Below are 26,350 nucleotides of genomic sequence, written 5' to 3' on the forward strand. Positions count from 1 at the left end.
TGGACTCGTGGCGGGGAAGCCTGCCTGATTGTCAGGGCAGTCTTGGGACTGGCCAGGGTCCCAAGGGGTTGGGGTAGGACTAGGAGCTGGTTGCTTTAGTTGGCCCTGGTATTCTGATCTTCACCCAATCCTAAACCTTATCCTCAGGCAAGGCTGTAGATGAACACACTTGTCTGGGAATAAATACATACACAAAATACACAGCAATATATACAGATATGCGGGCCTGGGACAAGGCTGGGTGAGAAAGCATGGCCACCAGGGGTAAAGAGAGAAGTGCCGGGCCCCTGGGGGAGGGAAGTTAGACTCATCAGGGACCAACAGGCTGGGACAGATCCCACTAGGTATGAGTTAACTCCTCTGGGCACTTGGGCCCTGCACCCATTCTCCTGTCTTCACCCCAAGTCCACCAGGAACTGGATCTTTGGCACCAATAATCACTCTGGAAAGGTCTTCAACTTAGCGCCTAAGAGGGACTGGGGCCTGGGCAGCTCCCCTCCTGCAGCCCAGAGGACTAGAGATCAGGACCCGGGGACAGGCAGGACCCAAAGGCAAGGGACAGAGTCAAACCTCGGAGCAGCAGATCTTGGGAAAGAGGTGGCTTGTTTTTTGTTTTTTTTTTCTTTTCTCCCCCAGCAGTTCTTAAGGGGCTGGCTCAAAGTCCACTTTCATGGGACTAGGAAAGCATGCTGCCTGGGTCCTTGGGTGGCCAGTGAAAGCCATGGTTCTGGGCAGCCCACTCCCTTTCCTTTAGAGAACCGATACAGCATCTCCTTTGTTGTCTGCCAGAGCTGTGGGGAGGCAGCCTGAATAAAGCATGATGACACACTCAAGGCAAATCTGCCAAGTTTCCCAGGACTGGGCTGGGCTGTATGGCAAGGAGAGGTGGTAGGGACAGCAAGTGGCCACCACCCGTGGGACCTCTCCACATGCTGGGACCCCAGAGCAGGGCCCACTTTGGTTTGCTCTCTGATACTCCACTCTGCAGCTCATCAGGTGTGAGATGTGGAGGAGGGCTCTCCTTGGGCAAGTGAAGAATGAGGTGCTTTGTGGGGTGGCCAGGCCCTCTGTCCCTGTTCCCATCCCTTAGCCCTTGGTGTATGGTTGCCAAAGAAGTGACCCACGGAGCATCCAAGCAAACAAAAGCTCCTCACTCAGCAGCAGTGCTTATCCCCCTGAGGAGAGGCAAAAATACTATCGAGCTGGTGGGGGGCTGGGGGGAGCCTGCAAACCCGCCAGTTTGCAGGACAGACATGAAGGCCAGGGCTCACAAGTCTGTCAGCCCCAGGTGTGCAGTGGGACACGCTGTGACCCGTCATTGCCACTGGCAGGGGCTTGGGCCTGTGCGACATGCCCGCCCACACGGCCCTCCCACACTCAGCTGGAAAATACAGGTGGGTTCCCTGGAAACAGCCAAACTCGTGAGAGGCTAACCTCCAGAGGAGAGGGGAGTCTTGCTCACCGCTGCCCCCCGTGGGGTGGTGCTCAGCACCACTGCACAGGTGAACGAACAAGAAGCCTGGGACAAAGGTCAGACCTTTCAGCACCACCCTTCTCCCACTTGAGCTTGCTGCCTGTGCACCCTGAGCTTTCCCAGAACTGACCCAGTTCCAGTGGGCACCTTCCCAGGGAGAAAGTGCCCAAAGCCTTGTCTTCAGGGATGGAGGCTTCCTGGGGCAGAAAAAAAGTCCCTTAGTAGGATAGGCTCAGGCCAAGCAAGCATCCCCTTGTGCTTTGTCCAGGAGACAGGGAGGGCAGCCCCTCTGGTCCTGGGGTCGCAGGGAGCAGGGGCTATGGAGGGTGCAGCTGGCAAAGCAGGACAGACACACCCAGGGCAGCCAGGCCGAATGGACCTCCACCTCCCTTCCAGGCTGCGGAGCACAGGAGAGTTGTGCTTCTCCTTCGTGACTCCTGGGGACAGGGCTGGAGAGGTAGGAGCCAATGGAAGCTGCTGCTCTTGGGGTGGAGATGCCACACAGCCAAGGCTCCATGCAGGGCTGGACAGGGAGTTGCCAACATGACACCCTTGATATCTGGGGTCTTCAAAGGGCAGGGCCAGAATAAGCCATGGAGGAAAAGTCATCAACAGTGGGAAACGCCAGGACTCAGCTGGGTTGGGAGCCGGGGAAGCTGAGCGCACTGCTGGGCCTGCGGGTGCCCAGCTCTGGAGGCCTCGTCACAGGGTAACCAGGGTGGGCCTTGATGTCTGTGCCAAGGTGTGGCAGAAAGCTGCGTCCCTGGAAAGGACTGAGAAACTAGTGGGGCCCAGCCGTAAGCCAGGACTAGTGGCCTAATGATTAGGACTGAGAGCCCGTCCTGTAACTGGAGAGAAGGAAACCCTAAGATGGATCTAGATTCGTGTTTGAAAGAACTTTCCAAATGAACGTTGGCAGGATTCACAGCCTGTGTGCTGCTGTGGGAGTCCTAAGAGGAGGAACTGGGGAGCCCTGAGTCTTTAGAGCCATAGTGCCAGGACCTGGTCCTTGGGAAACCATGCAAGGTTGCATTCTAAGCCAGTGATTCTGACTCAGCTCCCAGCACTGCCCCCGGCAGAAGACCCCCACAACACAGCCCTCAGCCCATGGGGCTGGCAGAGACTGAGGAGGGGGGCAAGTCCAATGTGGAGGCTCCTCCTCGTTCTCAGCCTGCATGGGTCTGGCTCCCTACCAAGGCCACATTTTCAAGCAAGCTACCCAGACAAAGAAGCAAACCAAACCACCCTCCTTCTGGCCTCCTCCAGGCCCCAGCACACAGGGCAGCCCACTGACTCCCTCCCACATAGCCTTAGGGACCCAAAGGCCATCAGACTCCTAACCAAGCACCTGAATTAGAAGCAGGAACTGCGTCTCACTGCTGACAGCGTTTCCCAGAGCTAGGACCTCACCCCTCCAGAGGCTCAGGGTTGGTGGAAGGTATAGAAACATGCACCTTTTAGCTCTGAATTTAGTTCTGGTGTGTCGTGGGGTAGTGGTGACTGCCAGGGGTCATGTCTTTTCTACACCAATAAAAACTCTTCAGTTTTCTCTACCTGGCAATGTCTCCCTTTGGGAGGGGTGGTCTCGATACCCTGAATGTTTTGCCCTTCCAAGCCCACTCCCACTACCTGCCTGCACCTTCACCTCCCACCTTCGGCCAACCACATTCCCAGACCCCTAGGCCTGTCTGTGTTTTCCCTGGAGCGTGTGGACCCAGAGCCCCGGCGGAAGGGGGTGCCCCACGCAGGGCTGGGACAGGGCAGGGAGAAGAGAAGAGCCCTCCTTGCCAAGTCTGAGCTGCCTTGTGGAGCCCGCTCTGGCTGGGGGCCTAGCAGAGGCTCCTGACCCAGAGGCTGGGCCTCGGAAAGGGGAGGCCTGCCCCAGGAGCCCGAGCAGCCGAGGAGCCACTGGCGGTTATTGCAGATCCTCAGGGCGGTGACACCAAGTGCTGGTGGTGACTCAGCTCTTCGCTGCCTGTGCCCAGAGGGCTGCTCCAACTGGGGGTGGGGTGGGAGTTGGGGCCAGCTTCTGTCCGAACCCCTGCCCTGGAGAGGCAGTGCTCAGGGTCAGGCCTGTTGCTCCACAGTCCCAGCAGGACAAAAGACTGGCAACCCCTCCCTGGAAGCCAGGGATAACACTAGGCCTCCAAAGGTCTAATCCAAATCAGGGGCCCTCTGGAGGTCCAAAGAGGGTGCCCTGGTGTGGGGCTGGCAGGGGCCCTGCAGCCCCCAACTCGGGTTAGCAGCCACCTTCCACCTTGATGTGCAGGATCTTAGAGAAGCCGGGCCTCCGTCGCAGGGCCTGCAGACCAAACCTGCGTTAGTTCCCCTCAGGGCCAGACAGGTGGAGCCCTCCCTTCAAACACCCAGGTCTCCAGCTCTAGCCTACAGATGTCACCTGGGGTCCTGGGTGGCCTCAGAGCCAACCGCTCACCTGGAGTTTTGTCACCATGTCCTCAAACAGCTTCTGGGCCTCAGGACTGCTGGGCTCTTTGAAATAGTCAGCAATCCCGATCTGGACCACAATGGACTTGAGGTTCCGGCAAATGCCTGGGAAAAGGTGGGTAAGGTGGGGACCACGTCTGGCCTGGGCTTGCCTGGGACAGTGGGGCTGTCTCCTCTCCTCTAGGCTAGTTAATGCAATCAGAACCTCTGAGAGGCGGTCACGTGCCAGGCACCAGGAGTAGATCCAGGCTCAGCTGGGCAAGGGGAGAAGGTGGAGGGTGAGGCCAGAGAGCACGGGCTGCGGTGGACTCTGGCAGGACAAGTGGACAACAGCCAGCTGTACACGGGCTCTAGCAACTTCCCTGGCAGAGGGGACAGCTGTATTATGGCCTGGGCATTTGGAAACGAACCACAAGGACTGAGGGGCTGAGGTGAGGCTGATCGGTCTCAGCTGGAACGTGGATGAGGGGAGGAAGGGAGCAAATAAGTTGGCAGCAGAGGGCTTAAGGGACTGGATGTTGCCATGACGTTGGGGGATAAGGATCAAGAAGGTCAAGAGGCCGAGAGGATTCTAGAGGTTAGGATTTTGGAGGCTAAGCAGTTAGTTCCGGTGGTCAGTCCTGGGCAAGGCGGGGAGGCTGAAAGGAGCGGGAAGAAGAGGAGCCTGGGAACAACAAAAAGGTCAAAGAACCTCTAGTGCTGGACATGGGGCTCTGCCAGGGACCAAACAGTCCTGGATGATGGTCTCACTCAGGCGTGTGCAGCCCAAGCTGCACACCTGTGTCCTTAGTGAAGGTGGAAGAATGACCAGGAGGGGAGTAGGGGGCTGGGGGGAGGCCGGGGCCAGAGGACGATGCTGAAGTCTTCACCCTAAGAACTGTCATGGGGGGCGGGGGGCTCATACACATTATCTCATTTAATCCTCCCACCCATTCTAGAAAGTCAGCTTAGAAGATGGAGATCCAGGATTCAAGAGGAGGATAGTGACTTGCTCAAAGTCACATAGCTAAGAAGCAGTGGAGCCAGAATTGAGACTTAGGTCAGTCGAACTCCAGAACCAGACTGTTCTCCTGCCGCGCCCCTGACTGGAGGCTCATGTCGGGGTGGATGGTAGACGGTGCTGTGGAGCTCACGTCTCCATCGTGGACTGAGCACAAGGCAATGACTATTGAACTGAACCATCTGGATCAGATGCTGGCAAGGGCTTGAATGCCACACTGGCCTCGGAAGGCACCGGTAGTAAAGCCAGGACTAGAACCCTGGTCAGTCTGACTCCAGTGCTGGTGTCTGCTGACCAGGAGAGACAGGGAGTCAGTTATGCTACTTGCTGAAAGCATGATAAGAGAAGACGGTCCTACCCCGCCCTGCATCCCCATCACTCACTGTTGAAATGCAGCAGGGCCTTGGGGGTGACGGGGGTGGCCGTGAGCACCAACATCTCCAGTCCCTTCAGGCCTTCCCGGCAGACCTCAGCCGCCACCTCCTGGGTGATCTCCGACACGTGGTCCAGCTCCAGGACCTGCAGCCGCATGCAGTTTCTCGCTAGGAAGACAGAAGAGGGAGGGGTCCTGCTGACAAGCACCCCAGGTCACCCCTGCCAGGTGCTGTGGTGCTCCTGCCACCTCCCAGGCTGCAGCCCCGAGCCCCCCTGGGATTTCAGTGTTGCACCCATGCCTGCTTCCCAGCACCCCCTACCCAGTCCCGAGGAAAGACTCACCGAGTGATGCCAGGCCCTGCACCCCACAGCCGGCACCCCCAACCCCCAAGGCCCGGAGGTGGGGCCAACAGCGACCGATCATCTGTAGGCAGCGGTTACTGAAGCGCGTGGGCTGCTGGCTGGAGAGAGGTGGAGGGAGGGGGTCAGGGAAGCCTCTGGCTGCCCGATACCCACACCTGCTCCTCTTTCAGGTCCTGCCCCCCAAGGCCAGGCCCCACCAACCACCCAACCATTCAAGCCAGAAACTTGGGATCCTCCATGACTCCTCTTCCCTCACCTCCTGCCAAGACCTGCAGATTCTGATTCCTGAATAACTCTTCAACCCACAGTTCAGACCACCATTGATATCCATCTGGTCATATTAGCCTCCCCGCCCTCCCATCCTCCACATTGCTGACAGCGAGCCACTCAGTCCCACAACCTCTCACTCAGGCATTCAACAAATGCTTCTCAAGTGTCCACTACGGCCAAGAACAACTGAGCTCAGCCTTGAGGACACAGTGGCGACAACATAGACATCATCTCTGCCCCCAAGAGGTGGACAGTTCTGGGAAGAAGGGGGCAGAACGTTATCAGACTGATAGAATTCTGTTTTTTAAGACCTAAAATCCCCCAATGGCTTCCCAGTGCTTCCTAGATAAAATGCAAAAATGTCAACCCCTTAGACAAGGCTTTCCAAACTTGGTACATCCTTCTTCTCCACACTCATTGCCCTCTGGGTCCTGCCCACCACTCACACCAAACTTGCTGTTTCCCTGAACACTTCATCACTCAACAGTCACCCAGGCAGCAGACGTCTCTTGGGTGTCTGCCATGCGCTCAGTATCAGGGATACAGAAACGGACATTCACAGCCTCTGCCCTGAGAAACGTGAGTCTAGTGCAGACTGAAACATATGAGAACTCATTGTAAAACGGAGGGGCCAGGACAAGGTGCCACCGGAATGGAGGCAGGGGAGCAGGGACAAATTCTACCAGAGTGTTAGTGAAGGGACACTGGGTGACCTGGGAGGAGGTGTCATGTCCACGGGGGGCTTGGCTGGCAGGCACAGGGAGTGCAAAAGCCTGGTATGTGTGAGGAACTCCAGGTACAGCAATGGATGATCTCACACCCTGGATTCTCTGAAAGCCACTCGGTTGTGTATTACACACTGACCTCCCTGAACTGCCTTTCACGTGCCGAACAAACCTGGCTACTTCAGCCAGCGTTTATGAACACTCACGTGGGCTCTGCAGCCTTTATGCACACATCTCACTAGAGCCAGTGACAGTCCTAATACGATAGACCCTAACATCACCTTCACTTCACAGGTGAGGAACTAAGGCATGACTGGGTTTCCCAAAGTCACACTGCTAGCAAGCCAGGACGTGATCCTGAAGTCTGATTCAGAAGCCCTGCTCCTGTCGCCTAAAGGCACAGACTGATGAACCTGTCACCCCAAACAGCTCATGGATAGGGCCCAGATCTGCTCAGTCCTCAGCCCCACACCAGGCCCAACCCTGCCCCTCCCCACCCCTGCCAGGGCTCACCAGGGGTGAAGAGGCGCCACCTGGAGGGAGACAATCTCTCTGCAGCCTGCGCCCAGGGCCCAAATGACCTCATGGCCCACCGGGTCTGTGGCACTTCTGTTGAAAAGATAAAGTTGGCCATTCTGCTGGCCTCTCCACCCTTCCCCTGGGCCACAGAGCTCTTGGGTCCCTTTACCCAAGAGCCCTGGGGGGAGGGTATGCAGAGCCCAGGGATCCCTTGGGCCCGAGGCCTTGCTTCCGGTGGCGTGGACTCACCTGTAGGTGACGGCCTGCAGCGCGCGGCAGTAGCAGCTGGCCAGCCAGAGCGAACGGTCGGTGAGGATGTTGGGACAGTGGGAGATGCGCAGGATCAGCAGATTCCCCCCTGCCGCCTTCAGCAGAGACTCCAGCCCTGCTTCCAGGCAGCCCCTGGGGATGGCCAAGAGGTCAGGGAGCTGCTTGTGGCCACCTCCTCATCTGGGAAGCATCCCCACGTAGTCCTGGGTCTGGGACCCAGGAGCACCCCCCCACTCACCCACCACGGCCTCACCGGGTACTCCGGGCATACTCCTCTTTGCTCTCCTTCTTGCCCCGCTGTCGGGGCTTCAGGTTCTGCAGGGTCAGCGAGTGGGCCTGGGTGCACCACTGAGCCAGCATTGCCAGGAACTGCAGAGAGAGGGGGGTTACCTGGGGATGAGGAGGTCTGAGTTCAGTTGGCTGGAGGTGGACCAACCCCAGGATAGAAGTCCCCATGAGATCATTTTGGGGACTCAGGCTGGAGCTGGGGTATTATAAGGGTTGCAACGCTCAGACTTTGTGGGGATAAGAATCTGCCAGGAAAGGGCAGGTTCACAGCAAGGGTGACTCCAAGGGCAGGCGCGGCCGGCAGGGACAGGCACCTTGGAACAGACCCGGGCATTCTCCAGCAGCACCCGTGTCCAGACGGCAGGGTGGCGGGCCACGAAGCGCCAGTCCCGGCAGACCTCGGCGGCATGCAGCAGTGTGCGCGTGTCCAGGTAGGTGAAGATGCAGAACAGGGCGGCTCGCATCTTGAGGATCTCCGGGCTGATGACCTCATTGGAGCGTGAGGGGCTGCCCCTCTCAGCTCGCCGACCCCGCCCACTGCCGCCCTCGGGTCGGGCTACACAATACCAGAGGGTCAAAGGTGAATGTGGAGGGTCAAAGGCCAGGATGGGGATGCAGGTGGGAGGGTAGGAACTGCAGGAGGAAGGGGCATGAGAGACCCATGCTGGGGGACCAGCAACTTGGGAGGAGGGACAAAAGGCCTCTGCTTCTCCCTCCCCTGCGTCACTCCCATCCCTAATTTCGCAGGTTAGGAAAACGTGGCCCTTCCTCAAGTGAACTTTCTTTTTAAGATTATATATCAGCACATAGTCCAAAGTCACCCTAGATGAGGCAACTAACTGGGTCAATCTTGAATAAGGAAGGGGTTTGGAAGGCTAGGGTACAGATGGATAGAAACCATGCCTCTATGAACGGAAGACAGGTGAGAGGCTGCCCAGAGCAGTCACCAGGGCACAGCCACACACCAGGACCTGAAGTCTCTAGCCTCCTGACCCTGACCCTGACCCACCCACATATGCGCATGGCCCTGTGTGTATATGGAGGGGGCCTTCCCCACTGGCCCTGGGCTTCTGTCTAAAGACTCAACTCCCTTCCTGTAAATGTCATGTGAATGGACCGCCTTAGCTGTGGCATCCTTGTGCAATATCCAATCTGAGCGTCCCCGTGCAATAGCACTGCCCTGTCACAGCAGCTTGCAGGGCCCTGTGTAGGAGGGAGTTTGTCATTCTCACTGTGGGAAGTCTGGGGCAAGTGGACAGGAGGTGTGGGAGCCCAAGAGATTTACTGCCTCAGCCCTGTGTCCCATGAGAGGGCCCAGCACCATAGACAGACTGGCTTCTCAGTCCCCCCACCCAGGACTCACCTGAGAGCCTGCAGCTGCTCAATGGCCCAGCGGCAGAAGGCCCAGGGCGGGGGACTTCCGAGGGGCCTTCGGCCTCTGACTCCGTGGTTCGGGAGCCCACGTCCGAGACGTCACCCTCTTCCCCCTCGGTGCTGTGTCGGCGAGGTCTGCGCTGCCAATTCTGGATGGCCTGGCGCCGCAGGCCTGAGCTGCGAGGGGGCTGGGCTCGCTCTGAGCCACCATTAGCAGCCTGGACCCTTGTGCCCAAACCCCCGGGGCCACTGTCCTCAGGGGCCCCCTCTTCTGGCCGGGGCAGCTCCAGACTGTCACTGTCATAGCAGCCCGAGCTCTGGGATGCAGCTGGGATGCGGCTGGAGGCCCTGAGGTGGGGTGGACCAGATGGTGAGGAGCAAGGGGCACCAGGCCAGCCCTACATTCCCCGTACCACCCGTACCACTGGCCAAGGGCAACTCCCCCACCCTACTTTCCAAGAATCCCCTCTGAGTGTGGTAAAGCAGACAGACGTGCCCCAGGAAGGATAGTAGGAGGAGGAGAAGCCAAGCCATCCAGCCGGCCAGTGGCTCTTTCCAGGGGGAGGGTGGGCTGTGTGGGGCGGGCTGGTCCCGAGGCTTACCCGGTGCTGGGAGAGGAGCCATGCCGTGACACCGCATATGTGCTGGGCATGGCTGGGCCTGCGTGGTGTTCTCGCTGTGGGCCCCAAGAGTGGGCAGGAAAAGCAGGGGGTAGAGGAGGCCAGAAGATGAGAAGGAGCAGGAGAAACAGGGCACAAGATGGAGAGAAGAGAGCGGGGAGAGGAGAGAGAAGGAAACAAGTTGGGAAAGATGGACAAGTGGACAGACAGACGGCCCAGAGAGACAGGCTCACCAGCCCCTTCCCCCCACCCACCAAGCACCCCAGGCTCTCATGTGGCTCCGGGGCTCATTTGCAGGGAGTGGCAGAAGAGAGGACAGGGGTTGCTGGGTCCTATCTCACTCCAGCCTCCGGGCTGGCACTTCTGCCGTGAAAGGGGCTCCCCTGTCCCTGGACCCCTGCTTCAGGCCTGGGGTCTGCTCATGGGGAAGAGCCAAGGAAGGGGAGCCTGGAGCATTACAGGGGGGGCATCAGGCCGCGTGTGAGGCTGGGTTGCAGGGCTCAGGGGTGCAGGTGGAGGAGGGCAGGCAGGTGGGCACTCACCGTTCTGCCTGGGCCCCCCCGGGCCCCGGGCCCCGCGCCACCTGCCCCCCCTCCGCGGCCCAGGCTGGCGCTGGGCGTGCTGCCGCAGCTGCTGCTGATGACCTGCAGCTGCCGCTCGGCGCGGTCCGCCCGCTCCAGGAGCTCCTCGATGAACTGCTGCAGCCGCAGCTTGGCGCTGGCCTCCCGCGCCGCCGTCTCCTTCAGGAACTGGTCGATCTGCACCACCTCCCTGGGCCCGGAGCAGTCTCTTACCCCCAGGGCCTCGGCCTGGCTGCCCACCCACCCTCTGGAGGAGACCCTGAGTGTTAGGGACAGACATGGGCACAGGGTCTGCTCATGGTCACATGGGTACACATAGAACACTCCCAGGAACACTGCCCATACCATGGCACACACAGAAATGCGCATATCTGCTCACTCAGCCCCCACCAGCCCAGCCCCAAACACACAAGCAGACACCCCTGCCTGCTCCCCACAGAAATACTCATAGGCATACTCAGTCACACACAGCCACCCTCTCGCCCTAGAAACACTCACAGGCACACACTTACAGTCCACATAGCCCAGTACCCAGCCCCACACACTCATGGGCATGTACTCATATCAAGTGCATTCACAGGCACAGTCAACACATTGAAACACACACACACACACACACACACACGCTTTCAGAAACATTCTCTGGTGCAGAAGCACACTTACAGTTGCACCAGCCTCCAAGAGTTGCAGGTACACACAGCACACTTAAGAGTCACGCGAGTATTTACTCTCAAATGCATTCACAGTGGTTCATGCATCCATTTAACATTTATTGAGCACCTGCATGCGCCAGGCACCGTTCTAGGTGTTGGGGCTACAGCAGTGAACAAAGCAGAGAAAAATTCCTGCCCTCATGGACCTTATGTCACAATGGGGACAGATAAATAACATCTATACAATCCATAACTCTGCACTCAAAGACCAGAGGAATGAGGAGAAGCCAGCAAAGAAGACTGAGAAGAAGTCAACAAAACAAAAAAACAAAAAACAAAAAAAAAAAAGGAAAACAAATAAAAAAATTAAAAAAAGAAGGAAATCCCAGGAGAGTGGGAGCCAAGATAGGCGTTTCAAGGTAGCAGCTGTGTTAAATGCTGCTAATGGGTGACCTAAGATGATGAGCTGGCCATGGCAACATGAATATGGCCATTGATGACATGGAGGATAGAAATGGAGATGGACACCTGACCAGAGCGGGTTCAAGAGAGAAAGTGGGGGAAAGAAATTGGAGACCAGCATTATAAACAATATTTTCTAGGATTTTTTCTATAAAGAGGAGAGAAAGGTCAGTAGCTTAAGGGTGATTTGGGGCAAAGGCAAATGGGAGAAAGGACAGTACGTCGATACGTTTTTAGGAATGATACAGTAGATGGGGAAACCTGGTGAGGACCAAGGAGAGGGGAGAATTGAGCCATGTCTTTGAGAAAGCAAAGGGAGGAGGATCTGGTGCTGTAATGTAGAAGCTGGCCTTGGCTAGGAGGGCAGAGAAAGAGAAACCGTCTTCAGACAGGCACACAGTCATACCGCCCTGGACTCAGAGTCCTAAACACACACCTTCATGACTCTCTTGGCCCCACACGCACCACCATTACATGCCAGTGGCCACAGATCCCATATACTTTGGCCACAAACAGCCACACTCACATGGTGGCGGCGGCACAGTGACACACGTAGTCAACTACTCAGGAACATTCGCGGACCCACCCACCCCAGGGCCCTGCGGGCCACTCACTGCTGCTTGCGGCTCAGCTCCTGTTCCTTGTGCACCAGGTCCTGCTTGAGCGAGGCCAGCAGCTCCACACTCACGTCCACCTGGCGCGAGAGCTCAGACGCGCGCTCCTCCAGCTCCTCCTTCTCGCGCCCCAGCCGCGCGCTCTCCTGCCGCGCCGTCTCCAGCTCGGCAGCCTTGCGCTCCAGCTCGGCCTGCAGCCGGCCCACCTGGCCCGCGATCTTCTGCTCCACCTCCTCGCTCAGCCGCTCCAGCCGTCGGTCCACCTCCAGCTTCTCCAGCGCGCGGATCTTGAGGCGCGCCAGGCCCTCCTCATAAGCCACATCGGCGGGCGAAGGGGACGCGGGCGAGGCGGAGGCCGGTCCGGGGCAGGGGCCGGGGCCGGGCCCGGGTGGCGGCGTCGAGCACGCCGAGGAGGCCACTGACTTGCGGGCGAACAGCTCCCCCAGCGGGATCTCGATCTCGCGCAGCGCATAGCGCGCGGCGGCGGCGGCGGGCACCAGGCCCGGCTCAGCCAGCTCCTCGCAGGGCAGGCTGGCGGGCACCAGGTCGCCGGGGAAGTGGGCGAGGGGCGCGTGGTGGTGATGGTGGTGCAGCAGGTGCGGCGCTGTGGGAGACGGTCCAGCCGCCTGCTCCTTGCCCTGGAAGGACGTGCTCTCGAAGACCTCGCGCCGGGCGCCGGGCACGGCCAGCAGGGCGGCGGGCTCGGGCGCCAGCGGGAAGCCGGAGGCGGCGGCGGCGGCGGCAGCGGCGGCGGCGGCGGCCGCGGCGCCGTCGCAGATGCTGTTGGTCTTGGAGAGGATGTAGAGCGTCTCGTACGTGTGGCTATACTCCAGGTGCGCGCGCAGCGACGACAGGCTCCGGAAGCGCTTGTGCTCCCCGCAGCGGGGGCAGCGGTAGGGCAGGTCCAGCGAGGCCATGGCCCCAACGCCCCCGCGGCGCCCGGGCTCCACCGCGGCCGCCCTGCGGGTCAGCCGGGCGCGCTCATGGGGGGCCGCGGGCGAGCCCCTCTGAGGGGTCAGGCAGGCTCAGGGCGCTGGCGGCCGGGGGCCAGGAGGCTAGAAGAGAGGGAGCAGGCCTTAGGAGGGTGGTATCCCTCCCCACCTCCAACCCGTATCCTCCACCGGTGACGAAACTGACTTCCCCAGAAAACAAGAGCCCAGAAGAGAGGGGTGAGAGGGGACCAATGGCCAGCCCTCCCACTGGGGACTGGCCTGCGGCACCCGCGCGAGGGCTGTGCGCGTATGAGAGTGAGAAAGAATGAGAATTCTCTAAGGGGGAAAAAAAGGCATTAGTTTTATTTATAATAGTTCCAACCTGGACATAACGGAAGTACTCGTCACCAGCAGAATGGATAAATTGTGGTATATTCATAATGGGATGTTACCCAGCAATAAGAAAAGGGACCACTGGTACATGCAACAACATGGGTGAATCCAATGGATATTATGCTGCATGAAAGAAGCCAGACCATAGTGCATACTGTAGGATTCTATATACATGGAGTTCAAGAACAGACTAAATCGATGATGACAGAAATCAGCATAAAGGTTACCCTTGGGGCCTACATGGGCTGGGAAGGGTCAAGAGGGAACCTTATGTGATGCTGAAAATGTCTCTATCTTGGTATGAGTGGTGGTTATACAGGTTATGCATAGGTTATACAGTTAATACACTTAAGACACTTAAGATTAGTGCACTATATGTACTTGGCTGTATGTATGTTACATCTCAAAAAAAAAAAATCCTTAAAAGAAGATGCTTATTTATGTCCATGTCACGCAAACCACACTCATCAGACCGGCTGGACTAATGGTACCATGTTGCAGTGACCAAGATATAACCTCACCTGATGATACCTATGTGTGTGTCACTGTTTGTTCCTGTTCCTGCTTCTGGGCCACACCCTTCCATCCCTGCCCTGCCCTTTGCTCCAAGGGCCATATTTGTCTTCTTCATTCCCCTTCTGGCACAAGTCACCACCATTCCTGGCATCCCACCCCTGGTCACCCACAACTCCTGCTGCCCATTCCGCCTCATCTCTGGCTTCCAGTCATTCTTCCCCTGCCTTGTGGGGTCTCTACCCTATTCCTCACTGCCATCCTCTTCCCAAATGCCTGTAATTGGGCTTCAGCCACCATCTGCTGTCACTGTGCTCCCCCGGGTCACAGACCACTTGCTAATCAGACGATGCATCAAGGGTCTTCACCTCGTTGGTCCCTTGGATGGTACTATTGCAATGAAGCTGCCCAGTTTGGGTTCTCTGACCTCCTCTTCTTGCTACCTCCTGATGGGAGGTCTGTCTTCATGCCCCTCTTAGCCTCTATCCTCTTCCAGGTAGTCTGGTTCACTCCCATAGTCTGGTTCAATCACATCCTTAAGCCTTGCCTCTCAGCTCCACCTCTCCATCCTTACCTATCCTGGAGCTCCATTTGCCTTTTGGCATTTCCATGTGGATGTCTGTTCCCTTTGCCAGCCCAGCACTCAGTCCTCCTCCTGGTAAGAGCACCCTGCTTTGTCCATGGGGAACCATCTTTTCCTCCCTACTCTCTCAGTCCATGTGGTCTGGGTAGGAGTTGATGGTCCACCCTTGACTCCAGGGATAAGAATGTGATATTGGCCTGGCCGAACAGAGTCCTGGGGTGGGCACAGATTACCCAACTTGAGTCAGCGAGTCATTTCTCCAGGACTTCTCTGGCACTACTGGGAAAGCATCCTCTTTGGGCTCAGGTTTCTAAGCGGATGGAGAGGGCCAGGGTTGAGAGGGCCAATCTTTGTCTCCTTTGGGACGAACCACCTGGGAATGGAGCCAACACAAAGCAGAACTGAGATGGAGGAAGAGAGATTCCTCACACTCTGAGATCCTAGTCTGTTTGATGGTGTGAGTCAATCAATTCCCTTTTCTGCTTAAGCCAGTTGGAGTTTGGGCTGTCTTACTTATACTAGGAAAAAGTCCAAACTCAGAAATTAGAATCAGAAATGGAATTTTTTTTAAAGCACAGACCCTAAGAAGGAATTAGCTGAACTAAGTCGGGGAGTTAAGAGTGTACCACTCCCCCTACTCAGAAGCTGGTGAACCCCATCTACACAGCTACACAGAAACAAAGCAGCTGATTAAACTCTCCCACTGCCTCTAGAACTCAGATGTTCCTACCAAGGCTAGAACTTTAGGGGACTTGTATAAAAATATCACCATGCTGGGGTGCGAATTTTCCCAGGGACTTCAGAAAGGTCCAGCAAGAAAGAGACACACTGTGGCTGAAAGAGGCCCATCTGAAAGCAGAGAGGAAGAAAATGCAGCTTTGCTCAGAGAGGCCCTTTCTGCCTGAGGCCAGTAATCCAATATGGCTGAGAGTCAGATAATTAAGAGCCAGTCCTCTGCTTCTAGCTAAAGTCAGCTCAAGCAAAGACAGGCAGGCTGGAAACACAGAGGGAGACAAACCTGGGGCCTGACAGGCTACGGACTCCTCAGGCTCTCTTGAACCCCTGTGGCTACACTCTCCCAGCTCAACAGAGGCAGCCATTGCCCAACACAAGCAGCCTTCCACTGGGATGCAGCTTAAGTGAGGAGGAGCAAATGGATCCTGCCTCTCACCGTAGGCTAGGCGTTGCATTGGCCGGCGGCAGAGGCCTAGCTCCAGCCACATAACTGAGGGCTCCTGGGACAGGCAGAGGACCAAGGCCTGTTGCTAAGAGACAACTCCTCTTCCTCCCCCAACACCATCACCAGGGACTTGATTCAAGAATTACAACTTTCAGTGAGGTCTCTAGTTTGGTTAATAGCTCTGGGGATGGCTGAATGTAAATTGACTGAGAGCTTCCTAATGATTAAGAGTATTGTATTGCCAGGAAAAAAACCACAAACCTGGAAAACAAAGGCCAGAGATTACTCAGCCCCTAGAGTTTCCCACCCCCAAACCTGCACCCATGGAAGGTGACCCCTCAAAGCCCCTTTCCTGTACGGCCACGGAGCATGAAGGGCAGGGGAGGCTCTCAGAGACAGCAGGACCAGAGCAGCCGACAGGCAGGCCAGGGAACCTTGTGCACACCGAGTGGTCGAGCATGTGAACCACGCTATGGACCTGTGATCCCTGAGTGTTTTATCTCATCTCCCTTCTTCAACTGGGAGGGGTTTTGTTCTTTCAGCTATCCCATTTTCCCTCCATCAGTGTCGTTTGGCCATAAGTTGAAAGACCATGAGGGGCTGGCTCAGTATCATGACAGACAGACAGCCCATCACCAAGATGTTGAATTGGGGCTGGGCAGGGTAAGTGGGTGAGAACTTGGAACATCTCCTTCCGGAGGTAGGACAGGTGTGTTTTAAGTTTTTGTGACAGATACTTGCATTATGATAAACAGAAAATTTTTTTTTAATTATAGGAGAATAGAGATCTGTCTGGATCTTGGACAGAGGTGGAAGACAGTGGACATTTATTGTTTTAGCTGCTCAGCTCCAGTCCCCCTTTGTGGTTGGACCCCCCACCCCTCATTTTCCCTTGGAAAACCTCTCCCCACTCTGAGTTTATGCTGTTTGGGTAGGGCTGACCCCACCCCCTGACTCCAGGGGAGCGCACGTGACCTTGGCCTGTCCATCAGTCACAGATATCATTAGTTACTGACTGGGTGCATTTCTTCGGCCAGGCAGATCCAGCCACTCCAGGACCTGTGCTCAGCTGGCAGAATATGAGCCCAGAGATGCTGGTGGCCATTTCTGTCCTTTCTTTGGGGAAGAAGAAGAAAAAGACTAGAGATGACATCCCTTGAGCACGCAGATACAGATATGCCTAAAACTTTAACCCAGGACTTGTCAATTGTGGGAGGTGGCAAAAAATTTTTATAGCTTAAATCATTTGAGTCAGTTGCCAGTAAAGACGCTGTAGACTGACACAGCGACCCACAGTGTCAAAAATCAAATCTTGGACTTCCCCTCACCCACTCCCCAGCATCCCTGTTTCCCTCACCAGTGCCACTGTCCTCCCAGTCACCCCGCAGCACTGGACACCTCGATTTTGCTCTCTGCTAACCAACAAATCATCTCTGCTGATTCCTCCTTCAAATGCTCACAACACAACTGTTCTTACTCATGCTTTGTGCTCCCTCAACTCCTGGACTGCTGGCCCAGCCTTCAGTCTCTCCACTCTCCACCATCCTACACAAGGCACCAGATGCCTCTGTCTCCAGATGACTCCCGCTCATGCTCCTTCAATGGCTCCCATCATTCGTCAGCTGTAGCCAAACTTCTCGGCTTAGTGCTTTGGCCTTGAAGTACTCTTGCCAATTTGAAAGAGAAAAAAATAGCCTAGCTGTTTCATTTGCATTTCTTTGATTACTAATGGCTGGACTTTTTTTTCCCCACAATTTGAAGTCATTTATATCTCTTTGGTGACTTGTCTGTGCACTACTTTGCTCCTTTTTTATACTGAGCATTCATCTTTTCTTATTGATTTGCAAAGACTTTTTATGATATTGATCTTTTGTCATTTATATAACAGACATTTTCTTCTCAAGTGTGTTGACTGGCTTTTACTTTTGTTTACAGTCTTTATTGACATATTAAAGCTTTAAAGTTTGCTTCGGTAAAATCTTTTGGATTTCTGTTTTTGTTGTCAACGCTTAGAAAACCCATCCCCACCCAAGGGTTATATAAAGTTATATGTTTTCTTTTAGTACTTTGTCATCTCAATGTTTTAAAAGTCCAGAAGATTTTTTTAAATTAAGGGCTTTAAACAAATAGCCATAACACTATAAACTGACAATGATTGGTTAGCATGCAAATTCTTCAGGGTGTGTGGTTTCCTTTTATACACTGGAGTTTTAATCCATCTAGAAATTTTTGGTATGCATGGTGAGAGAAAGATTCAAAAAACAAACAAACAGCTTTTTGTGATGGGCATTTTAACACATGTTCCAAAATCTAGACAATATGATGGGGAACTTCTCTGTACTCATCATCCAGCTTCAGCAATTATCAACTCGTGGCCAGTTTTGTTTCATCTGGACACTGTTTCCCGGCTTCACACTTACCCCTACCACTGGATAATTTTGAGCAAATCCAAGTTATTGTATTATTTCATCTAAAATTACCTTAGTATAAATAAGACAGGGACTTGAATCTCTTTTTTGAGAACTATTTAGTTACTGTTCTAACATTGTCACCCTTTAGGTATCTTAAAACTCGAAAAGTAGCCTTGAGAGATGAATCCAAAAGACGGCTCCCTGAACAGACCAACAAAACCAATAGCCCTCTGGCGAATCTATTCAAAGAGAAAAACGAAAGGAAACAAAGACATAATATTATAATGAGAAAAGGGATCTAACCACTGACACAGAGAAGATTTTTTTTAATTACTGAAATGCGACCAGGTACAACTCTTGGCCCAAATTTTTGAAAATCTGGATGAACTGAGTGCTTTTCTAGGGAAATATAAATTATCAAAATTGACTCAAGAAGAAAGAAAAAACCTGAATAGACGAATGACATAGATAAAACTGAAGAAGTTGGCAGAGTGACCAGGGAGATATTGTAAGTAGCATTTGGTTCACACACACACAACTGTTCAGGAATAGGGTTATTCTTAACGTACGGTCAGCCTGGTGCCAGAGCACCTGTGTGTGGCTGTCCATCCCAGCTAAGAGCTGGTCCCTCCTGTGGGGGCATCTTTCAGAGCTGCAGAAGTACTAGCTTAATTCCTCCCCACTCCATGCACTCTCAAAGCACCCTATCCCCGCACAGCACCTTGCTAGGCAGGCTTCTAGAGAGCAGGGGAAGGGGGTACCCTAGGGGGTGCAGGTCTGAGTGTGGATGTGCAAGCTAGAGGAAGGAAGGGGCTTCTGGGGTCCAGGTGGCTGCTCACTTGAGGCCACCCCACCCCACAGTTTCCCTCCATCTCTGGGAGCTGAGGAATGACTATGAATCATTCTTAGGAATGTTTCTCCCTACATATACCCAGCACCTCAGCATGAGCATGAAGCTTTGCCTGAATGCAGGCAAGAAGGTGATGGAGGCAGGGAGAGGAGAGGACAGACAGAAAAAGAAAAATAGAAGCATTGTCTATTCAAATTCCATCCCAATCCTGTACTGTGAGCAGCCTGACAGAACAGTCAGAGATTTTCCTTTGCATTCTAGTCTCCCCAAATCAGCAACCTCTGCAGACCTAAGACCTGCCTCCTTTTCCAGCCTGGCCCTGCCCCCTTGCCATCTTCAGGACCTGTTATTTCTTCCCCCCATCTCAGATGTCTATTTCAAGTCTACTTTCTTTTAAGTCCAGATCAAGATTATCTCTGGGTAGAAGAATCAACCAGAGGCATTATCTTTTTTTTTTTTTTTTTAAGGCTTTCCAGTGTGTAAGTCTCATCTCCTAAATAAGACCAGCCATCTCAAGCTGTGTCTTCTCTGGCTCCTGTCTACTGTCACGTTTTCACATGTCGACTCTGCCAGAAACACAGATCATCTTACATTTTCATGGCTTCCACTACCACGTGGTCACTGAGATCTCCTGCAGTGGACATTATTATTTTTATCTGCTCAGCAAGTCTTCCTCACCTTCTGGTATTACCAACATCTCGTCCTCTTTTTGGTGAGCCGCCCAAAAAGAGGATGTGGTTCTGACAGGGCTGCCGGTCCTAGTAGGGTAGACCCAGGCCTGACCAATCATAGCACCCCCGTCTTCCTGGCCATAATGATTCCTCAGGCTGAGCCAACTGAACCCCTCACTGGGAATTTATATGAAAGACCAAGAAGTCCTCTTGCCCCTGTGGGGTCATATGCTAGGATGACTAAGCTGTCTATGGCCTTGTGCGGCCCCCGCTACCTCATGGAGAAAGCCCTCATGGAGAAAAAAATGTGGCAACACTCAGAGGGAAGCTGAGTCAAGGGTTAGAGAGAGAGTCCTCACCTATTTTTGAGAACCTGGGCACAGCTGTGCCCAAGACCCACTCATCCTTCTTCTTTCTGGTTACGTGAATGAGTACCTATCCTTTTTGACTTAAAATAGTTTGGGTTGGATTTCTATCACTTGCAATCAAAAGTCTTAACTAATACTCTTGCAAATCTGTATTCCTAACCTAGAATTTCCTCCTAAACTCTATTCAAACATAAATATATTTAATGTACATTTACTGAGTCCCTGCTCTGTCCCATGAAATATACCAGGTGCTGTGCTAGATACGCTGTGGACACACAGACCAACACGGTCCAGTCCTTGCCCTCAAGCAGCTTGTGATCTCCTGGGACAGACAAAGCATTGGACAATACAGTCATGACATAAACGCTACGCCAGAGACTGGCACGGTCTATACTTAGCTTGAGGAAATGGGGGGTTGGGGAACCCCCAGATGTGGTAGTATCTAGGCTGACCCTTGATGAGCAAAGTAAAGTTGTCAGGTGAGGAAGGGTAATTATTGAAGTTGAGGAGGGGAAGAAAGGCATCCTGAGTAGAAGAAACAGCATGTACAAAGGCAAGGAAGTGAGAAAGGGGATGCTTCCCCTGAGGAAGGAAAATGGAGGCTCAGAGAAGGGAGAGACACTGTCTTTCTCAATCACTGCTGTTTCCCTAGCACTTAGCAACAGAGCCTGCCACAGGGTAGATGCTCAGTAAGTGTTTGTGGAATGAGGGGATGGCAAGGACTTAATCAGATGTAGTTTAGAGAATGGACCACAGAGGGCCAAGATCAGGAAGAAGGCTGTAGGAACACAGCCCTCCACAGAGGTGGAAACTGTCAGCCAAGGTAGCAGGAGTGCAAATGGGGAGAAGGACGGATGTGGGAGCAATTAAGAGAGTGGAGAAGGCTTGGTGACCAAATGACTGCATGGGTATGAAAGGGAGGAGTCATGGATCAGGCTCAGGTTTGGGTTTTGAGCATCTCTGTAGATGGGGATGTGGTTCAGTAAGAGGGAGAATGAATGAGGGCAGGTTTTGGGGACAGATAGTGAGCTTGGTTGTAGATTCCATGAGTTTGAGGTTCCAGTGGGCCTTGGAAGTCAAGATGTTTGGTACCTAGTTTGCAGTATGGAGCCAAAAATACAGTTTTGGCAACTTAAGCATAAAAACAAAGTTGGATGAGCAGGACCAGGGAGAGGGTGCAGAGAGAAGAGAGCAGTGGGGAAAAGGTGGATGCTCAAAGAGGCAGAGTAAGAAGAACCAAGAAGTTCCTAAGAACCAACAGCAGAAATGGGACTTCTGGCAGAAAACCTTAGGGAGAAGAGGACGTCAGGGGTGGAAGGAGTGTAGAATTCAGTGTAAACAACAGGCGTGGACAACTCAAGTCAGAGCAGAGGTGGGAAAGGTCCACTGGTGACTATAGAGAGGGCCACTCTAATGAGCCTGGCTGAGGTGGGTCGAGAGGAGAGTGAGGTAAGGATGCGAGCAGACCGTGAGTGGATGCAGGATGCTCAGCTGTGAAGGGGAGGAGGCTGCCTGGGAGAATCCGGAGACATTATCGAGGATAAAAGCCACCTGAACATATTTAAATGCTTCTACAGATAACCTAATTTTAACCTATACCATCACTTCCGCTAGCCTGAAGCATGGATAACTCAATGCCTCAGACTTGTAATTTATAGCAATTCTTTTTTTAAAAGTGCTTCTTAGAAGCAGTAAGTAGGGAGGACAAAATGGATATTTCAATGCAGGCGGCTCAGAGCTTAATATGGCTAATAGTGAGCTCACAAGACTCACCATCAAACCTGCTTCTTTCTCAGGTTTTCCATCTTGACCAACATGCTCATTACCTACTTGGTACCCTGCATGCACCCCTCCAAGGCATCTCTGAATTTCAAAATCCCCCTCAGATCTCATCAGTTGCTGATTTTTGTCAATACTATCTTCAAAATATTTGACTTTATTTCTTTTTTTTGTGTTTTAAGAGGGAGAAGTAATTAGATTGATTGATTGATTGATTTTAATAGAGGTACTGGGGATTGAACCCAGGACCTCATGCATGCTGAGCACACACTCTACCTCTCCACCCCCGACTCTATTTCTTGCTTTCCCTATAGCCACTGCCCCAGACCTACTACCCCGTTCTATCTGGACATTGATACTGTTTTGAACTGGAGTCTCTAACTCCTCCAGCTTTGAATTTTCATGGTTTCCGCAAAAAGAGATCCAGGCACATCACTCTTCTTCTAATAAAACATCTCTGCAGGCAGGCCATCTTCTGAGAGGTCAAGTCCTCCCTGCTTTGCCTGCCCTCAAGGCTGGCTGGAATCTGACCACCACTCAGTCTGGCCAGCCCTAGCTTTCACCTCTGCATCTCATGTGTATCCTTAGCCCCATGGGGCTTAGTTTCACTGAGAAGTGCCATTGTGATGTCATATCCTCAGGTCTTGGCTCATGCTGGTCCCTCCCCCTGGGACTCCCTTCTCTAACCGGTGAATCCTGCAAGCCCAGCTCACATGCTACCCTTTCCATGAAGCCCTCTGCCCCCTCCTCCAGCTCAAGTCACACCGCAACACGAATCACTCCTTACCATAGCTCTTCACAGATGGTAACAGGTATCACATGCTGGCTGGTCATGGGCCTGTTTGTACATCAGATCCCACCCTACACATACATTAGAAGGCAGGGACAATGACTCACCCTCACACTTTCCACACGCACAACAGACATTAGTATATTCTTAGAACAATTGCTGTGAATAATGGATCAATTGATTGATTTCTGTAACCAAAGTGATTGCCACCACTCATTGTCGTGGACCTGGGTGAATTTGGTTACAATTAAATCAAGAATCACCTCAAATAACAGGTGCTTCCCCCTGACTAGCTCTGCTAGTCACCCACTGGGAACTCAGAATTTGCTGTGTCTTCTTGACACTGTCGCTCCTGCAGAGCTCCAAGGCTTAGGACTTGTCTGTTTCATTCTATTCTATCCACCCAACAGAAAGAGGTCAACCACAAGGCCCGTGCCAGGCACTGGGGACATAAAAATGAATTAGATAGTAATGCTCTCAAGGTGCTTGCAGCCTAGTAATCAAGACAGTGAACATTCATCTACTAATTATTCTGGTGAGAAAACATGGTTGTCATTTGGTCCTCAGGTGAGTGCTGCCAAGTAGCTGGTATTACCTCCATTTTAGGATGAGCAAATTGGGGATCAGAGTGGCCAAAACACTTATCCAAGGCCAGTAAGTGACTGTAACAGACTGTCGCTTTGGTGGCAGCCAATGAGCCACGCCTCAGGACTCTTGCCCTTATGTGGTCCCCTCCCACACTGACTCAGAGCTTGGCTGTGACTTTGGCCAATAGGACATTAAGGGAGACTGATGCAGGCAGAGCATCCTCTTGGAATACTTCCTCTTGGGATCCAGCTGCCATGTGGAAGACTTGGGCTAGACTACTGGGTGATTAGACGCCATGTGTAGAGAGACCTCTACGTGTCTGGAGGATGAAAGGCCACCTTGATGTTCCTCTCCAGCCAGTCTCATAACTGAATGCAGCTGAGAAGTGCCAAGTGAGCCCACAGTCACAGTGACAGCTAACCCACAGACTACAAGAAATAATAAATCAGTGTTGTTTTAAGCACCTATATTCTGGGGAGGTTTGTTATTATACACCAGTGAATGACTGAAATAGTTATTTGAACCCAAGACTATTTGACTGACTTCAAAACCATGCTCTTAGTCTCAATACCATGTTTCTCTGGGTTGGAAGTAGAATGTCCTACCAACATGATAATATTCACAGGTTGGCCCATGGTAGCAGTCAATAAATACTTGTTGAATGAATGAATGAAGGGAGTGGTGGGCTGACGGAGAGGTAGGAAAGTCCAGGGAATTCAAAGGCAGGATGGCAATGACCTTTCCACAACCATGACCCCTTCCCACTACAAATATGCCAAAAATAAATATTCCCTAAATCTAGAAACAAGTGCGTGGATACCACCACAATCCCTCTTTCTGTCTCTTTGTTAAATTCAGATCAGGCAAAGTTGACAAGTTCACAGAGTTTCATTCTTGATGGTCATTCCCCTGCCCCCAACTCTCCACCATGCCCCTGGCATCTACTCTCCCTCCTACTTGGCCTTCTGGGCCCAACAGCTCTTTCTCCCTCTTTCCATGTCAAATCCATGTGCAGGAGAGCAGAGAAGGTGGAAATTACAGAAATGGGGGAGGAAGATTTGGATATTAGTAGATGGCATTACAGGCCAAAGAAATGAAACTCTAAGCTCAGTGCTTTCAGGAGACATCTGTCAGCAGGTGGAGGAGGTATCTGAAGGGTAGGGAGGCAGGTGGAGGTGCCCCTGTGGATGGGGAATAAAGGAATGCTCCCTGATGCTCTAAAACCCAAGGAGGTGGGGGCTCTGGCTCTCCACACCTAGGGCTGTGGCCCAACGTGTGTACCTCCCAGAATAGTCACTATAGCCTGGTGAAGAGCCACTGGGGTCACTGCATCCAGTCCTCTGTTTCCTGACAGCCCTGACACTGCCTTTTCTGTTCTAAGCTCCCCCTCACTCTCTGGCTCCTACAAACATGCACACACCTCCCAAGGTCACACATACATAGCTCCAGCACCTGGATCCCACACCCAGAAAACCTTCTGGGCCCTTCACTGCAGACTCGACTTAAGGAGAGAGCAGGCCCCACTGCTACTCACAGGCAAACTGTGGCAAGTGCACGCAGGCACCGTGGCACACACTCACATGCAAAGCAATGCAGTGGGGTGCACACATCCAGATCACTGTGGGCAGAGTCACAGGCAGAGGCACTGGGATATGAGGTGACAGAAACATGCATTGCACACACATGCACACCTCCAGACCATCCAGACTATCACACGTGCATACGGGCACCCAAACCCTCCCACCCTCAGACACCCGCACAGGTGCCCAGCCAGGCCTCAACACCAAGCCCCTCCCCCACCCCTTTTCAGAAGCAGGTGGAGAGGGCTGGGTTTGAGGGCGCTCTTCCTCCTCCCTCCCTCTGGCCCCAGCTCTCCAAGGTCCGGAGTCTCAGTGGGGTCTGGAGCCCGCCCCCGCCCCCCAGCCTGGCTCGGGGAGCGACTGGCGAGGGGGGGGGGGATGGGAAGCTTGGTCTCAAATCGTTCTGATTTTAATTCCTTAAATTAACCCCTTCCTTGCCTCTGGCCTGGCCTGCCCAAATCCCTCCCTGTCCGGGAGCCTCTCGGGCCTCCAGAGGGCTGTGGGGGGTGGAGGGGAAGCAAGAGGAGGAGGCAGCGGCTGAGGTCCTCCCAGCCTTCCCTCCAGGAGCGGTCCCGCAGCGCGCCCGCGACTCGCCCTTACCTCCTCCACCCCGCGACGAGGCCAGGCCCCGCGGCCCTCGGCTGGGGGTGCAGAGGCAGCCCCCGCGTGCCCGGGCCGGATGCAGGGCCGCCTCGGGGCCTCGGATTTCGTTCCCCTCCGCAGCCTCGGGTGGCCGCCGCGGCTGGTGCCCCCGCCTCCCTCTCGGGGCGGGGGCGGCCGAGCCTCCCAGCCAGTCGCAGCGGGAGGGGCACACAAACAGGGTGGGGGAAGGATGGAGGAGGAGGAGGGAGGAGGAGGGGGCGCGCGGCCGGAGGAAAGGAAGGGAAGGGGGAGGGAGGCGGCGAGGAGGTGGGGCGGAGCCGGCCCCTCCTCCGGGGCGGGCTCTCCTGCGAGCTGGGGAGCGGCAGATGCCGCCAGAAGCGGCTGCGCCGGGACCCCACGTTTTCCGCTGAAGGTGGCTTCGGTGGGGGAGGGTCCGCGGCACCGCCCTGAGGGTGCAGGGGCGCCCCAGCCGCGCTCCCCCTCAGTCCCTGTTTTCCTGGGTCGCAGCACCGCCCAGTGCACTCTCCATGCCCCGGGCACCTCCGGTTGTGACCTGCGCTGCCCACCTTTAATCCAAACCTCTCCGCCCTAACCCTACCACTCTGGCTTGGGCCTGCTCCCATTCGGGGCAAATTCGGAGGTGGGCGGTTCTGGGGGGGTGTGGGTCGGGAAGAGCGCCGGCGCGGTGCACTACTCCTGGGATCACGGCCACCGGCCCTTAGGCAGCCTCCTGGGATGCGCGCCGGGGCTGTGCATTGAGCGACCTCAAGTCAGACGCACAGTCTCCGCGGAGACTGCCTGGGTCAGGCCCCTCTGGGCATCCGTGGGGAACCAGGGGAACTAGGAGGGGCTCTGTCATGTCCCGGGACCCAATCTTGTCCTTGAGGGTGTCGTCTAGGAGCACGTGTCCCCGTCACAGGTCCTATCCGGGACCTGGAGGAGGAAGAAAGGGGCAGTGGCCCCTGGCCCTGGTTCCTTCTCACCCATTGCCACCTCAAACTTGGTTAGGAGAGAAGCCTGACTCCCTGGGACTGGAGCACCTAGAGGGCCCGCCCGTGGCTTAAGGTCCAGCCAGC

At 54.3% G+C, this 26,350-nt stretch overlaps 1 protein-coding gene across 1 annotated transcript; it reads right to left on the reverse strand.

Moving 5' to 3' along the window:
* Positions 1–2,566: 2,566 nt before the first annotated feature.
* FBXO41 (F-box protein 41) lies at positions 2,567–25,446 on the reverse strand. Its single transcript, XM_032497833.1, has 13 exons — positions 25,272–25,446; positions 12,034–13,088; positions 10,266–10,494; positions 9,706–9,779; positions 9,093–9,451; positions 8,044–8,285; positions 7,695–7,810; positions 7,421–7,573; positions 7,166–7,261; positions 5,637–5,755; positions 5,303–5,461; positions 3,909–4,024; positions 2,567–3,776 (listed from the first exon to the last, which is right to left on the reverse strand). The coding sequence occupies exons 2-13, from the start codon at positions 12,948–12,950 to the stop codon at positions 3,714–3,716; spliced, it is 2,643 nt and encodes an 880-aa protein (XP_032353724.1). The 5' UTR covers positions 12,951–13,088; positions 25,272–25,446; the 3' UTR covers positions 2,567–3,713.
* Between the last annotated feature and the right edge of the window lie 904 nt (positions 25,447–26,350).

Source organism: Camelus ferus, chromosome 15 (genome assembly GCF_009834535.1).
Source record: "Camelus ferus isolate YT-003-E chromosome 15, BCGSAC_Cfer_1.0, whole genome shotgun sequence".
Lineage (NCBI taxonomy): Eukaryota > Metazoa > Chordata > Mammalia > Artiodactyla > Camelidae > Camelus > Camelus ferus.

Coding starts and splice junctions, on each gene's coding strand:
- FBXO41 (XM_032497833.1), bottom strand. CDS start 12,950: ATGGCCTCGCTGGACCTGCCCTACCGCTGCCCCCGCTGCGGGGAGCAC. Junction 9,780..10,265: donor GGGGGGGCCCAGGCAGAACG/GTGAGTGCCCAC, acceptor TGGGGCCCACAG/CGAGAACACCACGCAGGCCC. Junction 9,452..9,705: donor GGCTCCTCTCCCAGCACCGG/GTAAGCCTCGGG, acceptor ACCCCACCTCAG/GGCCTCCAGCCGCATCCCAG.